The following is a 16,523-nucleotide window of genomic DNA, read 5'->3' on the forward strand; positions in this document are numbered from 1 at the left end:
CTTTAAGATGTATTATATTGAAAAGTGGGTAACTAATACATTATTTTAATATTATTTTTTATTTCTAGCAGGGGTTGTGGCGTCCTATTCTGTTAAGTGGTCCTTGAACACACCGCATAACACATCTGTGTCGTATTCCTCTGAGTATAGAACAAACACTATGTCCTGCGAGAGCACAGCTTGTTGGTTCAATGGGCACAACTGAATAGGGAAAGACGTTAATGACTCTTGGTTTCATGGTAGCATTTAAGCTAACGAGCTGGCACCAGTCAGTCGGTTGTTCGATCATATTAATTAAAAATAGTATACTGTCTGGAGTTTTACCACAATTATCAATAATAACGTTTATTGTTGCATCCCTAGAAAGAATTGTGCAACTAAATCTGAGTCCGGCAGCAATGGAAATATACATTTTTTTGTGGCACGAAAGATCGACCTCACAGTCACTACTTCTCTGCCCTCACCACTTCACAGTTTTTTAATGCATTCTAACTCGTAAATAAACACCAACAATACCCCATTTACATTTTGTGACTTGAATATTAACCAAGTATTGGTGATATTGTTATTATAAGTGCTAACACAGACAAATTATAGCAGTGCCATGATCGCAAGCTTGTGTGCCAGTATTGACATCATCCAGTTGTAAACTGCTTCCTTGCTTGTGCTTTATTCTAGATCATAAATCATGCCTCTTACCTTGATAGTAGAAGGACAATGACGTAATCCAACAAGTTGGTGCACTTTGACAGCCAATTTAGACTTGGAAATGGCAAGAATGACACAAAAAAACGCTTGGTTGCAGCCCCCTTTTCTTTGCGAAAATTATGAATCGTTCTTCATCTAAACAGGAATATAACAAGATGATATCAATCGGCATCCTAATGACAGCAGGCATTGTACAGTAAGTGATATTTGATTATGTTTGTTGGCTCTCGTGAAGTCTGCAGTGAGTAATAATCAGTGATGTCGTGGGGGGAAAAGCTAACGTTGTGATGCGTTTTTGAAATGAATGTGCCGCATTTGTGTAAAATTAGCAAAATATGCAAATATTAAATGTTATTATAAATGTGCCTGTTACTACAATACATATATGCTTACAGCATGTGTATGAAACCTTAATGGAGGCATTTGAATGTTTTTAATGACTTTTAGGCGGAATTGCACGGCTCCCATAGGCTCCATTGTAAGCAGACTTTTGATCATATTTATTTACTATTTTGAATGCATTAAAAAAAGAAAAACATGTTTTCTTCTCTTACAAAAGGATTGCGAATGATAAGCAGAATTCCAATAAAAGTGCAGTTCCCCTTTAAAAGAAACCAACTACAGTGCCCCATTGGAATCTAATATACCGTAGTTTCCGCACTATAAGGCGCACCTAAAAACCTCCAATTTTCTCAAAAGCTGACAGTGCGCCTTATAATCCGGTGCGCCTTACATATGGACTAGGGTTGTCCCGATCCGATATTTGGATCGGATCGGCCGCCAATATTTGCCAAAAAGTGCGTATCGGCAAGGCGTGGTAAAATGCAGATCCAGATCCAGTTTGAAAAAAAATTCCAGTCTGTGTTTTCCAATGCACCGATTTAAATAATACATTCCACTTTTCTGCTGTTCCCTAATTTCCGTTCTGCATTTTCCAGCACACCTTCAACACATCCACAGGTCTGTGTCCTAACCGTTAAGACGGCCATGTGAATTAAAAGTTACCGGTAAAAATGTCAGCTGTCTCTGTGCGATATAGAAAATGACTATATGGTGATATTGAAGTGAAGTGAATTAAGTGAAGTGAATTATATTTATATAGCGCTTTTTCTCTAGTGACTCAAAGCGCTTTACATAGTGAAACCCAATATCTAAGTTACATTTAAACCAGTGTGGGTGGCACTGGGAGAAGGTGGGTAAAGTGTCTTGCCCAAGGACACAACGGCACTGACTAGGATGGCGGAAGCGGGGATCGAACCTGGAACCCTCAAGTTGCTGGCACGGCCACTCTACCAACCGAGCTATATACTCCAATATATTGGAGTATACGTTCTCACGCAGTTGCTTTTAGCTGCTGGCATTACACGACAGGCTATTCTCACTCTTTCCTGGGTCTCCTTCTCACAGACAGCAAGCGCACCTTCTTACACACGTCACATACTGTCACGTCATACGTCACATACTGTCACGACATACGTCACATACTGTCACGACATACGTCACATACTGTCACGACATACGTCACATACGTATACGCCCTCTCCCAACAGAGAGGTAGCGGCATGGGTAACGTTAGCTGTGGTGCGAGTGGTAATACGAGAGAAAGAAGGTGCGAATCTGGTAACAAATGAAGGAAGAATTAATTCCCCCAAAAAACAGCAGGGGGTCCATTGTCTGGCGGTGGTTTGGCTTCAAGTGGGAATATGTCGAACAGACACCCGTAATTTGTCAAGTGTGGGGCAAAAGCGTTGCTATAAAAAGTAGCATTACTGCTAATATGTAGCATCATTTGAAAAGTCACCTGCTAGAGAATGAAGTGTTTGAAACTCCGTATGTCAACATCTCCGTTCGGTGCCACACTTCCACACCATCAAAATGCAGAGGCAAACATTTCCAGATCAACACCGTATGAAAAAAATAGTGATTTTTTTAGTTGTGATTTCCTTCTCTGCATGAAAGTTTAAAAGTAGCATATATTAATGCAGTATGAAGAATAATGTTTTAATTTAGACACATAGAAAATGGATGGATGGGAGAATCATCATACTGCTGTGATTATATGCATCAAGTGTTAATTCAAGGCTAAGGCAAAATATTGAGATATATATCATGTATCGCGATATGGCCTTAAAATATCGCAATATTAAAAAAAGGCCATATCGCCCAGCCCTAGTTCAATGATGCCATTTCTGTTTGTCATGTATAATTTTGTCTATTTTGTGTTTATCCTTGAATAGTTGTTATCAAGAGTACTAAAACCCTTTTCAACATAATTCTGACAACTAAGTAGGCTAAATAACTTTAAACTTTAATACATGCTCGGATAGGCCAGTATCGGCCAGTATCGGATCGGAAGTGCAAAAACAACATCGGTATCGGATCGGAAGTGCAAAAACCTGGATCGGGACATCCCTAATATGGACCAATATTGAGCTACAACGGGTCTCGCAACTACGGGATGCATAACGTAACCCCAGCCTCTGCTGTAGCGTCTATTCTATGCGCCTTATAATGCGGTGCGCCTTATATTGCGGTGCACCTTATGTATGAACAAAGTTTTAAAATAGGCCATTCATTGAAGGTGCGCCTTATAATCCGGTGCGCCTTATAGTGCGGAGAATATGGTAATTTTACAAGCAGGGTAAGGCTCATTTAGGTAATAAAGCCTACACTGAAAATGATTTGCCACTTGCCAAGATTTTAAATTGTGTTTCTAGATTTTACAAGCTTTTTACTTATTGGTAGTCATTGGCTTTGCATCAAATTCTTAATTTCAGAATGAATAATTTCTGTGTCTGTTTGTGTTTAAAAATGTTAAAATTGAAAAAAAAAAGTATCCAAAAGAGATATTTGGGTTTTCCCCTTATATAACATCTTGTTTAAAGATTCTGCAACATCCTGAGAATGCATAATTTGGTAATTGCAAATTAAATAATGCTAGTTTTCAGAATAACATTATAAACCACAGGTTTCTGTGGTTTATCCGTTATACAGTGCTCAATACCGGGGTAGAGCGCAATATTCGTTAGGTCAGGAAAAAACACAGAGGCTGTTTCATCCCTACAAGCCTGTTCCGCAGGTTTCCCTGCTCTTCAGGGGATTTTATTGAAGTGTCGGTGGTTGTTACATATATAGAGGGTACATCACATGGGGGTGTGGAACAATGGCTACACCACCATGTAATGTACCCTTTATATATATATACAGTATATATATATATATATATATATATATATATATATATATATATATATGTATATATATATATATATATATATATATATATATATATATATATATATATATATACCGTATGTAACAACCACCGACACTTCAATAACATCCCCTGAAGAGCAGGGAAACCTGCGAAACCGGCTTGTCGGGATGAAATAGCCTCTGTGTTTTTTCCTGACCTAACGTAAAGCTAATTATTATTATACTCTTATTTCTATCATAAAAGATCTACTTATTTCTAGATATACAAATCTTAATGTAGGATATTTTATGGAGTATAATCAACGAGCTGCATGGACAGATCATTTCACTAGATTTTAGCACTTTTTTCCCCCCTAAATTCTAGTCTTTTTATCTTTTACTTTGTCAGCTCTTTTTTGCAGTGTACAAACAAGATATTTGTGGGTCAACCAAAAACTTAGAACGAGAACAAAGTGAGGGATCTTCCATAGTGGAGCTGCCCACCTTTAGAATATACTGTAGGGATCTCATTATATAGTCAGCAGAACTCAACAGTCTTCTACTAGTTTAACTTCTAACATTTGCCTATTTCCTATGTCTTGCGATGAAAATATGTTTTATTTTGTAGATGAAGTTCTTTTTTTTGCTTCCTCCCTGGTAGGTGGTCCTGGACATGACATTCGGTGGCGGCGGTCATACCAAAGCAGTACTGGATGCGGATTCTGATGTTACAATCCTGGCCTTGGACCGAGATCCCGCCGCAATTTCCCTGGCCCAGCAGTTAGCGAAGGAACACCCGTAAGTGATTTACTGGAAAAGACAAACTACACCTAAACAGGCCTAGCCTATGTTACTGACTGTCTAGACAAATGTTTATACAAGATGGCGGTCTGTGTTTCACCCTTTTTAATGTCACAGTTGACAGCTTCACCTTTTTGAGCAGTGTTTGTGGCCATTAGCTCTGAAAACATACGTAGGTGTGATACATGACTGCATTTCTTGCTGTTTGCCCGAGTCCAATCACATATTGTGAACCGGTGACTGAGTTTCTTTGTCCAATCAAGTCAATTTTTCTTCGTAACTTGCAGCTTTTCTCTCCCCACGCAGAGCTGGTGGGCCCAGCGTGTTATTTGTCAGAGTAAGGGCCCCCGACTGCAGTGTGAGGGAGATACCTCCCACGGACGATCTATAAGATATGAGGGGAGGGGGCAGGAAGGCGAGAGAAGCCTGGAGAAGTTATAAAGCGAAAAGGAAAAAAAAAAAAGGAAAAGACGAGAGTGGGAGAACAGGGAGACACGACGACACAACGCCAGGGTGACACGGCGTGTGCGTGTTCATGAGCAAGCCGGGGGAGGACGAAAATGAGATTTTCTAAGACCACGGCGTGGGAAGGAATCCTTTTACGTAGATTCTGGGGAAACCTCTCTCAAGGGAATCTGCAAGAGAAATGTGCCTGTGAGCAGGGAAGGACAATTAAGAGGGAGAGAGTTTCCAAACACTATTCTGTCAGCAGCAATATACCCCTGCTGTAAACTCTCCACCGCCTACTCATGATGCAAGTTGAGAGAAGATAGAGAAATCTTGCAATTAACCAATATTATTGGAAGCTTGAGTAAAAGGCCCTTGCAGCCTACGCAGTGCATTCTTTGCCAGGGTTGGAGGATTTTCTCTCTCCTCTGTGCTCTCAAGTGTTAGCTCGATGGAAATTGCAAAGCCCCGATGTGGCGAAACCTCTTTTAAGGCGAAAAAACAAATCAATTTCCAAATGAATTGCAAGCGTCGCAGCTTGCTTGTAAAAGTAACCCCCTGCATGATTGATACGCAGCATTTTGTTTCCTTTTCATGTCATATTTGCAACAGGCTGGATGGAGCCTGGCAGCACGGTGGAACAGGGGTTAGTGCATGTGCCTCACAATACCAAGGTCCTGAGAAGTCCTGAGTTCAATCCCGGGCTCGGGATCTTTCTGTGTGGAGTTTGCATGTTCTCCCCGTGACGGCATGGGTTCCTTCTGGGTAATCCGGCTTCCCCCCACCTCCAAAGACATGCACCTGGGGATAGGTTGATTGGCAACACTAAATTGGCCCTAGTGTGTGAATGTGAGTGTGAATGTTGTCTGTCTATCTGTGTTGGCCCTATAATGAGGTGGCGACTTGTCCAGGGTGTACCTCGCCTTCCGCCTGAATGCAGCTGAGATAGGCTCCAGCACCCCCCGCGACTCCAAAAAGGGACAAGCGGTAGAAAATGGATGGATGGATGGAGCCTATCCAGCGGTATTCGGGCGGAAGGCAGCGTGCACTTTGGACAAGTCGCCACCTCATAAAGCATCGCGCGGGAAATATATTTAAAGCCAGCGAAACTAAAAATCAATTTGTGAGGCATTTACATTATTAAAAATTACATTGTTAGCTAACTTTTCTGAGAAACAGCAAGTTCCAGACAAATATAGAACATGTCCACTGTGGAGGACACTGTTTCTTATAAAGTAGCTTCTTATAAAGTAGAAGTTGAAAGACAAATATATATATATATATATATATATATATATATATATATATATATATATATATATATATATATATATATATATATATATATATATATATATATATATATATGTATATATACATATATACTATATTGCCAAAAGTATTTGGCCACGTGTTTTGACTTACATACAGTATGAACTTGAAGTGCCATCCCATTCCTAACCCATAGGGTTCAATATGATGTCGGTCCACCTTTTGCAGCGATTACAGCTTCAACTCTTCTGGGAAGGCTGTCCACAAGGTTGCGGAGTGTGTTTATAGGAATTTTCGACCATTCTTCCAAAAGCGCATCGGTGAGGTCACACACTGATGTTGGTCGAGAAGGCCTGGCTCTTAGTCTCCGTTCTAATTCATCCCAAAGGTGCTCTATCGGGTTCAGGTCAGGACTCTGTGCAGGTCAGTCAAGTTCATCCACTCCAGACTCTGTCATCCATGTCTTTATGCACCTTGCTTTGTGCACTGGTGCACAGTCATGTTGGAAGAGGAAGGGGCCCGCTCCAAACTGTTCCCACAAGGTTGGGAGCATGGAATTGTCCAACATGTTTTGGTATCCTGGAGCCTTCAAAGTTCCTTTCACTGGAACTAAGGGGCTAAGCCCAACTCCTGAAAAACAACCCCACACCGTAATTCCTCCTCCACCAAATTTCACACTCTGCACAATGCAGTCCGAAATGTACCGTGGCCTACCACTTGGTGGCTGAGTTGCTGTTGTTACCAAACTCTTCCATTTTTTTAAATAATAAAGCCAACAGTTGACTTTGGAATATTTAGGAGAGAGGACATTTCACGACTGGATTTGTTGCACAGGTGGTATGACAGGTCCACGCTAGAAATCACTGAGCTCCTGAGAGCGGCCCATTCTTTCACAAATGTTTGTAGAAACAGTCTCCATGCCTAAGTTCTTGATTTTATACACCTGTGGCCGGGCCAAGTGATTAGGACAATAGTGTATATACTGTATATATATATACAGTAGGCAGCACGGTGGAACAGGGGTTAGTGCGTCTGCCTCACAATACGAAGGTCCTGAGTAGTCGTGAGTTCAATCCCGGCCTCGGGATCTTTCTGTGTGGAGTTTGCATGTTCTCCCCGTGACTGCGTGGGTTCCCTCCGGGTACTCCGGCTTCCTCCCACCTCCAAAGACATGCACCTGGGGATAGGTTGATTGGCAACACTAAATTGGCCCTAGTGTGTGAATGTGAGTGTGAATGTTTTCTGTCTATCTGTGTTGGCCCTGCGATGAGGTGGCGACTTGTCCAGGGTGTACCCCGCCTTCCGCCCGATTGTAGCTGAGAGAGTCTCCAGCGCCCCCCGCGACCCCGAAGGGAATAAGCGGTAGAAAATGGATGGATGGATGGATGTATACAGTATATATATATACATACTTTTATTTTTGAAATAGTGAATGTTCCTTCACAATTTTTAATACTTGAAAATACATGTTTGTATTAATAACTATGATTAGAACTTTTGAACATTATGTCTGTGTTTAATTACAGTAAGTGCGTTTATCCTAAACATTCCTGCCACTTCATTTTAAAGGGGAACTGCACTTTTTTTGGAATTTTGCCTATCGTTCACAATCATTATGAAAGACATGACGACGGATGGATTTTTGTATGCATTCTAAATCCTAAATTAAAGTCCGCTTACAGCGGCGCCAATGGGAGCTTCTCTATTCTGCCCAAAAAATCTAATAAATAACCATTCAAAAAGTGCCAACAATACTCCATTTACATTTTGTGACTTGAATATTAACCAACTATTAGTGATATTGTTATTATAAGCGCTAACACAGACAAACTATTTATAGCGGCACCGTAATCACTTCCGTGTGTGCTTATGTTTACATCATCGACGGATTAGCTGCTTCCTCGTTTCGCTGCTCCCTGTACGTTTATTCTAGATCAGGGGTGTCAAACTCATTTTAGATCGGGGGCCACATGGAGAACAATCTACTCCCAAGTGAGCTGGACTGGTAAAATCACGGCACGATAACTTAAAAATAAAGGCAACTTTCAGTTTAAAAATAGAACATGCACATCCTGAACTTGGTCAAATCATAATGTTGGGGTATTTTTACACTTACATGTTGCGGTTAATAGTATTCTATCTTTATTTGTCGTTATTTATATTTTCTGAATAAAATATGTGATAATGGTCATCAGTCAACTCATTGGTGTTAATTTTCAATCCATCAAGATAAAATAATTATATCAAAATCAAATTACATTGTTATATATGTAGTTTGATAATTTTCCTCGACTGGTGCATAAGTGCATAATTTTTTTTTACATATGTAGCATCATCTACAAAGATACAAAGAATTGCTATTGTGACATCTAGTGGACACATTTAGAACAGCTGTTTCTTTCATTCAAAAATTTCAGGTACATTTTTATACTTAGAAAACTCATCCTGCGTCCAGATAAAACCTGTTCGCGGGCCTGATCCGGCCCTCGAGCCGTACGTTTGACACCCCTGTTCTAGATCATAAATCATAAATGCATCTCACCTGGACAGAAGGTGGTTGTTGATATAATCCGACAAGTTGGGACGCTTTGACCGCCATATAGGCCCTGGAACTGGCGAGAACGACATGAAAAGCATTTGTCTCCCCCCACCCCGTTTCTTCGCAAGGATTATGAGGCATTTTTCATCTAAATGGGAATATATGAACATTGCACAGTAATTGATGTTTTATTATGTTTGCTTGCTCTCATGAAGTCTGCAGTGAGCAGAAATCAGTGATGAAGGCAAAAAAAGCAAACGCGATGCATTTTTTTAATTAATGCGCCGCATATGCTTAAAATGATCAAAATACATACATTTAAAAAATGTTCATTACCATTGTGTTCATTACTACATTACATATATACTTACATTGTGTATATGAAACCCTAATAGAAGTATTTGGACGTTTTTTAAGGCTCTAAAGGCAGAATTGGACAGCTCCCATTATTTAATATTTAGAATGCATAAAAAAATAAAAAAATCCATTCGTCTTCATGTCTTTCATAATGATTGTGAACGATAGGCAATATTCCAAAGAAAGTGTAGTTCCCCTTTTTTTTCCGACATACAGTATACCACAATAATATTGTACTGTGGCCCTAATGCTGTGATAATATCATACCCTGAGATTTTGATACCGTTACATCCCTAACAAGAATAAACATGTAATTTTTTTTAGCATTTTAATTTCTAATAATCAGCTCATTCTCGGTGGCTAGCAATGCTACACAGTTAGCTCGACAGTGTATGTAGTTGTTATAACAAGCATGACGTGCTGCATGTATCATGATCAATATTACAGTGACTTACTCGATGGATATTTTTCCATTTGGTCCAGCTGGCCAGGGATGTTTTTTTTTTCCAGTTGATTTTGGGTATGCACTCCATTTCTTTTGGCTTAGCTTGGCTCCAAGCTCGACATGTGCGCCGTCATGTCACGCCGGTCCTGACTTACTCGGCATCCTCCAACGTTTCACCCTCCCTTTGTGTTCGCTGAGCTTCTATAACCAGCACTTCATCCACCGTATATTCAGGTTAAAAAATATAAGGTTGTGAATCTTCATTTTTGTCCAAATATAGCGATCTTTGTCATCTATTATCAAGTCTGCCATGATTAGAACACACACATTTGTTGGCAGAAGTGGGTAGTGCGTTGCTATGGGCACTGAAATGAATGTGCCCAGGAAATAAGTTCCGTTAATGCCTAAAATGACCAATTGAACAAAAGTACATATTGTTAGGAACAGGTCTGTTTCTTTATGTTCATGACTATTTACATTGTAGATTGTCACTGAAGGCATCAAAACTATGACTGAACACATGTGGAGTTATGTACTTAACAAAAAAAAGGTGAAATAACTGAAAAACATGTTTTATATTCTAGTTTCTTCAAAATAGCCACCCTTTGCTCTGATTACTGCTTTGCACACTCTTGGCTTTCTCTCGATGAGCTTCAAGCACACCTGTGAAGTGAAAACCATTTAAGGTGACTACCACTTGAAGCTCATCAACAGAATGCCGAAAGTGTGCAAAAAAGTCATCATCGCAAAAGGTGGCTATTTTGAAGAAACGAGAATAAAAAACATGTTTTCAGTTATTTCACCTTTTTTGTTAAGTATATAACTCCACATGTGTTCATTCATAGTTTTGATGCCTTCAGTGAAAATCTACAATAGTAAATAGTCATGAACATAAAGAAAACACATTGAATGAGAAGGTGTGTCCAAACTTTTGGATACACTTTGTACTGTATATAAATAAAAATAAAATTGATGGAGGGTTTTGAAATTTTTTTCGAGGGCTTTGAAGGCAGGGGACACCCATTAGCCGCATCTTGTAAGCATTTTTTTTATCTTTAAAATCCTAAAAAAAAAAGATGTGTGGTCTTGTCTGTCATAAGGATTGTGAGTGAATGATAGGCAAAATCCCCTCCAAAAATTGCAGTTCCCCTTTAAGTATAAAAAACGTGCAAAAGTGGAGACCCATTTGGTTCCAATTACCTCCCACCACTATCAATGTAGACTTTCGTCAGCTAAATTGTGCTCTTATCCATGGATGACTGGCCATTGCTCTTCAACACACCAGTGGGTGTTGTGGAGAAAATCTGGATGGTCCACAGGAAGATGTGGGGAAAAAAGCAGGAGTAGTCATGCTATTACTAATCATCTAATCTTTGCCAATGGCTCAAGCTTTTATTTATTGGTCTCTTCATTATGTCCATATTTATAAATATATTAGATGGGACTATGTAATTGTCTGGAATGTGTTACATTTTACACCTGTGGTCACCAACTTATTTGAACACAAAATCTGTAGTCTCGACTATTGTTGATTGTTAGTGCCAACATTTCAGTTTTTACTCATTTTGCCGTTTTTGCATTAAAAGTTCAGGAACTTCCTGGAACCTTTAGCACCTGGAGCTAAAGGTTCCTATGGACCAGTGTGGTTTGCGTTTCCACTGCATTTCACAGCTTGGGGTAGTTTATACACATCAGGCTGATGACGTACTGTCATGATCCATGGTCCGGATCATGTTTTGTGTTTTAGTGTGTTTTTCACCTGCCTCTTGCGTTCGGGACGCTCACCTGTTGCTTATCAGAGACACTATTTAAAGGCCTACTGAAATGAATTTTTTTTATTCAAACGGGGATAGCAGATCCATTCTATGTGTCATACTTGATCATTTTGCGATATTGCCATATTTTTGCTGAAAGGATTTAGTAGAGAACATCGACGATAAAGTTCGCAACTTTTGGTCGCTGATAAAAAAAGCCTTGCCTGTACCGGAAGTAGCGTGACGTCGCAGGTTGAAGGGCTCCTCACATTTCCCCATTGATTACACCAGCAGCGAGAGCGATTCGGACCGAGAAAGCGACGATTACCCCATTAATTTGAGCGAGGATGAAAGATTTGTGGATGAGGAACATGAGAGTGAAGGACTAGAGTGCAGTGCAGGACGTATCTTTTTTCGCTCTGACCGTAACTTAGGTACAAAGGCTCATTGGATTCCACACTTTCTCCTTTTTCTATTGTGGATCACGGATTTGTATTTTAAACCACCTCGGATACTATATCCTCTTGAAAATGAGAGTCGTGAACGCGAAATGGACATTCACAGTGACTTTTATCTCCACGACAATACATCGGTGAAGCACTTTAGATACGGAGCTAACGTGATAGCATCGTGATTAAATGCAGATAGAAACAAAAGAAATAAGCCCCTGACTGGAAGGATAGACAGAAAATCAACAATACTACTATCAGGAAACACCGAACCAAACCCTGGACCTGTAACCACACGGTTAATGCTGTGCCGCCTGTCGAAGCCTAGCAATGCTGTTGCTAACGACGCCATTGAAGCTAACTTAGCTACGGGACCTCGTCAGAGCTATGATAAAAACATTAGCGCTCCACCTACGCCAGCCCTTATCTGCTCATCAACACCCGTTCCAGCGATCGACGGCGCGACGAAGGACTTCACCCAATCATCGATGCGGTCGGCGGCTAGCGTCGGATAGCGCGTCTGCTATCCAAGTCAAAGTCCTCCTGGTTGTGTTGCTGCAGCCAGCCGCTAATACACCGATCCCACCTACAGCTTTCTTCTTTGCAGTCTCCATTGTTCATTAAACAAATTGCAAAAGATTCACCAACACAGATGTCCAGAATACTGTGGAATTTTGCGAGGAAAACAGAGCTGTTTGTATTGGGATACAATGTGTCCGAATACTTCCGTTTCAACCATCGACGTCACGCGCAAACGTCATCATACATAGACGTTTTCAACCGGAAGTTTCGCGGGAAATTTAAAATTGCACTTTATAAGTTAACCCGGCCGTATTGGCATGTGTTGCAATGTTAAGATTTCATCATTGATATATAAACTATCAGACTGCGTGGTCGGTAGTAGTGGGTTTCAGTAGGCCTTTAAGCCTGCCTTTTCCAGTCACTCGTCCTGGCTTCTTTGTTTGCTTTCCGCTACTGTCACGCAAGATTTGTTAGTTCATGATTCCAGTATTAAGTTTTGCTTGTCTCCTAGCCTATGCTAAGCTCTAGCTTCGAGTGCGACTGGCACGTATTTCCTTTGACTTGTTTTCTGTTTTTTGGTGCTTCTTTGAGTGTTGAGGATTAAATCATACTCCTACCTTCACGCTTTGTCCGGAGTTGTCCGTTCTGCAACTGGAAGGAACGACCATGCATAAAGATGCGACCCCAACGTGACACGTACACAGTAGATACTGTCACACTGCAGTGAGGCCACTTGCCCTCCCTCCTGTCTGATGTCTTTCCTGATTGCCTGATTGTGCCCACCTGTGTCACCCTCCCTCATGTGTGTATAGTCCTTGTCTTCCCCTGTCTTGTTGCTAGAGTACATCGTCTGATCGTGTACCTCCAGCCGTCTACCGCAGTCTTGTCCAAGTCGCTAAGTATTGCCGTTGGTTTCTTTGTACCCTCTGAAGAAGGGTGATTTTGATTTGCTAAAGTTTTTTGAGCTAATAGTTTCATAACCTTCTTTTTTCCCTCCTCTTGGAGCGCATGCATTTGTAGTTTTCTTAGCCCCTTATAGTGTCTAAATTGTTATAGTGTTTTTTTAATTATTAGATCCGTGTAGATTTTGCCATCACCTTTTTTCCCCTCCCTCGGGAGTGATTTTCCGTTTATTGTTTTTTTGCCCTGTGCTAAGTTTCCTTTTTACGCTAGTGTGTCAAGTCTAGAGTTTATAGCCATTTGTTTATTCACTCTATCTAAAGAGAGTTCTCAGAAACTGTTGAATAAAAGCCTCCGTCAATCATTTCCCGTCTGCAACGGAGTCCTCATTCTTGCCAAGGCCTAACACAGGGGTGTCAAACGTACGGCCCGAGGGCCGGATCAGGCCCGCGAACAGGTTTTACACGGCCCGTGGGATGAGTATAAAAATTAACCTGAAATTTGTGAATGAAATAATCAGCTGTTCTAAATATATCGCAATAGCAATTCTTTGTAGATGATGCTAGATATGTACAAAATAAACCACATGATGTTAGTACATCAGTCAAGGAAAATGATCAAATTACATAAATAACATACTGTAATTTGAATTTGATATCATTTTTTTTATCTTGATGGATTAAAATATTAAAGCCAATGAGTTGACTGATAAACATTTTCACATAATTTATTCAGAAAATATAAATAACGACAAATAACGATAGAATACTATTAACCGCAACATGTAAGTGTAAAAAAAATACCATTATGATTTGCACATTTTCAGAATGTGCTTGTTCTATTTTCAAACAAAACAAACAATCTGAAGTGGTCTTTATTTTTAAGTTATTGTGCCATGATTTTACAAGTCCGGCCCACTTGGGAGTACATTTTTCTCCATTTGGCCCCCCATCTAAAATGAGTTTGACACCCCTGGCCTAACAGATACAGTGGTACAGCATACTTCCGTATTCACCCCATGTAAATAAACAGACAGTATTATGCCAGAATTATTGTATTAAAAGTGCGAGTAAATAAAATGCAAAGCAATGAGATACAAAACCATATGATTTTAAAACAAAGTCTACTGACTTTTAATCAGAAGTCAGGCTTTTGTCCACTGTGTCCTATAGTCAGAATGTCATCCTTTTAGTAAATGATGAATTTATGTGTTATGGTCCATTCAAGCTATAAATAACAATAAATAAATACATATAGGTCAGTGTTTATCTCACGACGACAACATGAACACATTTTTAACGTTAGCCTTTTTGACATTCGCATTCGGTTCACTCGGGTTGAGGCTAATAAAAACACAAATGGCGTTTTGCTGACTACTTTTACAGCATGCTACAAAGTAAATAGTGATTATTTGATGTGATTAACCTTCGTTCCACTCGTTTACTGCCTACCCTATTTCACATTTATTATCAAAAAACCAGGTCGTTGAGTCCCAGTGAACAGCGAGAGTCACCGCTTGGAAATCTGTCGAAATACTTTATAATCATCTGTGAATACGTTTAAAATAGTCCGTCCACTTCCCATAGCTTTGCGTATGTAAATGAAATGTGTAAAAATTAATAAACATTGAACTTTGAACTAGTTAAAGGCCTACTGAAACCCACTACTACCGACCACGCAGTCTGATAGTTTATATATCAATGATGAAATCTTAACACTGCAACACATGCCAATACGGCCAGGTTAGATTAGTAAAGTGCAATTTTAAATTTCCCGAGAAATATCCTGCTGAAAACGTCTCGGTATGATGACGTTTGTGCGTGACGTCACGGATTGTAGCAGACATTTTGGGACACCATTGTGGCCGGCTAATAAGTCGTCTGTTTTCATCGCAAAATTCCACAGTATTCTGGACATCTGTGTTGGTGAATCTTTTGCAATTTGTTTAATGAACAATGGAGATAGCAAAGAAGAAAGCTGTAGGTGGGAAGCGGTGTATTAACGGCCGGTTGCAGCAACACAAACACGTAGCGGCTACGTCGTAGCCGGTGTTTCATTGTTTACATTCCCGAACGATGACAGTTAAGCTTTACCATTGGCCTGTGGAGAACTGGGACAACATAGACTCTTACCAGGAGGACTTTGAGTTGGATATGCATGCTTGTGGAGATGGGACAACAGAGACTCTTACCAGGAGGACTTTGAGTTGGATACGCGCTACCGTGAGTACGCAGCTGCGGCTACCAAACATTTGATCGCTTGCCCGTATGTGCGTGCCGCTATGTGCATGCCGCTATGTGCATGTCACGTACGTAACTTTGGGGAAATATATGTGCTGTATGAACTTTGGGGAGGTGAACGGTACTCTGGGCTGTGGGATTGAGTGTGTTGTGCGGGTGTTTGAGTTGTATTGGCGGGTTATATGGACGGGAGGGGGGAGGTGTTTGTTATGTGGGATTAATTTGTGGCATATTAAATATAAGCCTGGTTGTGTTGTGGCTAATAGAGTATATATATGTCTTGTGTTTATTTACTGTTTTAGTCATTGCCAGCTGAATATCAGGTCCCACCCGCCTCTCACAGCATTTTCCCTATCTGAATCGCTTCCACTGCCCTCTAGTCCTTCACTCTCACTTTCCTCATCCACAAATCTTTCATCCTCGCTCAAATTAATGGGGAAATCGTCGCTTTCTCGGTCCGAATCGCTCTCGCTGCTTGTGGCCATGATTGTAAACAATGTGCAGATGTGAGGAGCTCCACAACCTGTGACGTCACGCTACTTCCGGTACAGGCAAGGCTTTTTTTATCAGCGACCAAAAGTTGCGAACTTTATTGTCGATGTTCTCTACTAGATCCTTTCAGCAAAAATATGGCAATATCGCGAAATGATCAAGAATGACACATAGAATGGATCTGCTGTCCCCGTTCAAATAAGAAAATCTCATTTCAGTAGGCCTTTAAACACTACTGCTGAGGTGTAACACTACAAGACAGTTCTGCTAATCAGAGTTTTTCAGCACTCAGATGCAACACAAAAGTTCCTGCAATTTGAATGTGCTTAACATTCTTCCTTCTTTCCATTGTTAAGTAACTTGTTGTGGAAAGACACACGAAATAGAAAATAAACAAGTTGT

General features: G+C 40.4%; 1 protein-coding gene across 3 annotated transcripts in view; it reads left to right on the forward strand.

Moving 5' to 3' along the window:
• mettl15 (methyltransferase 15, mitochondrial 12S rRNA N4-cytidine) overlaps window positions 1-16,523 on the forward strand; it is a 230,386-nt gene that overhangs the window by 131,015 nt on the left and 82,848 nt on the right. For all 3 annotated transcript variants that reach the window (XM_062030809.1, XM_062030828.1, XM_062030818.1), the window contains exon 3: window positions 4,565-4,701. In XM_062030809.1, the coding sequence (XP_061886793.1) occupies window positions 4,565-4,701 (137 nt within the window). The remainder of the gene's footprint in view (window positions 1-4,564; window positions 4,702-16,523) is intronic.

This window comes from Entelurus aequoreus, linkage group LG02 (genome assembly GCF_033978785.1).
Source record: "Entelurus aequoreus isolate RoL-2023_Sb linkage group LG02, RoL_Eaeq_v1.1, whole genome shotgun sequence".
Taxonomy (NCBI): domain Eukaryota; kingdom Metazoa; phylum Chordata; class Actinopteri; order Syngnathiformes; family Syngnathidae; genus Entelurus; species Entelurus aequoreus.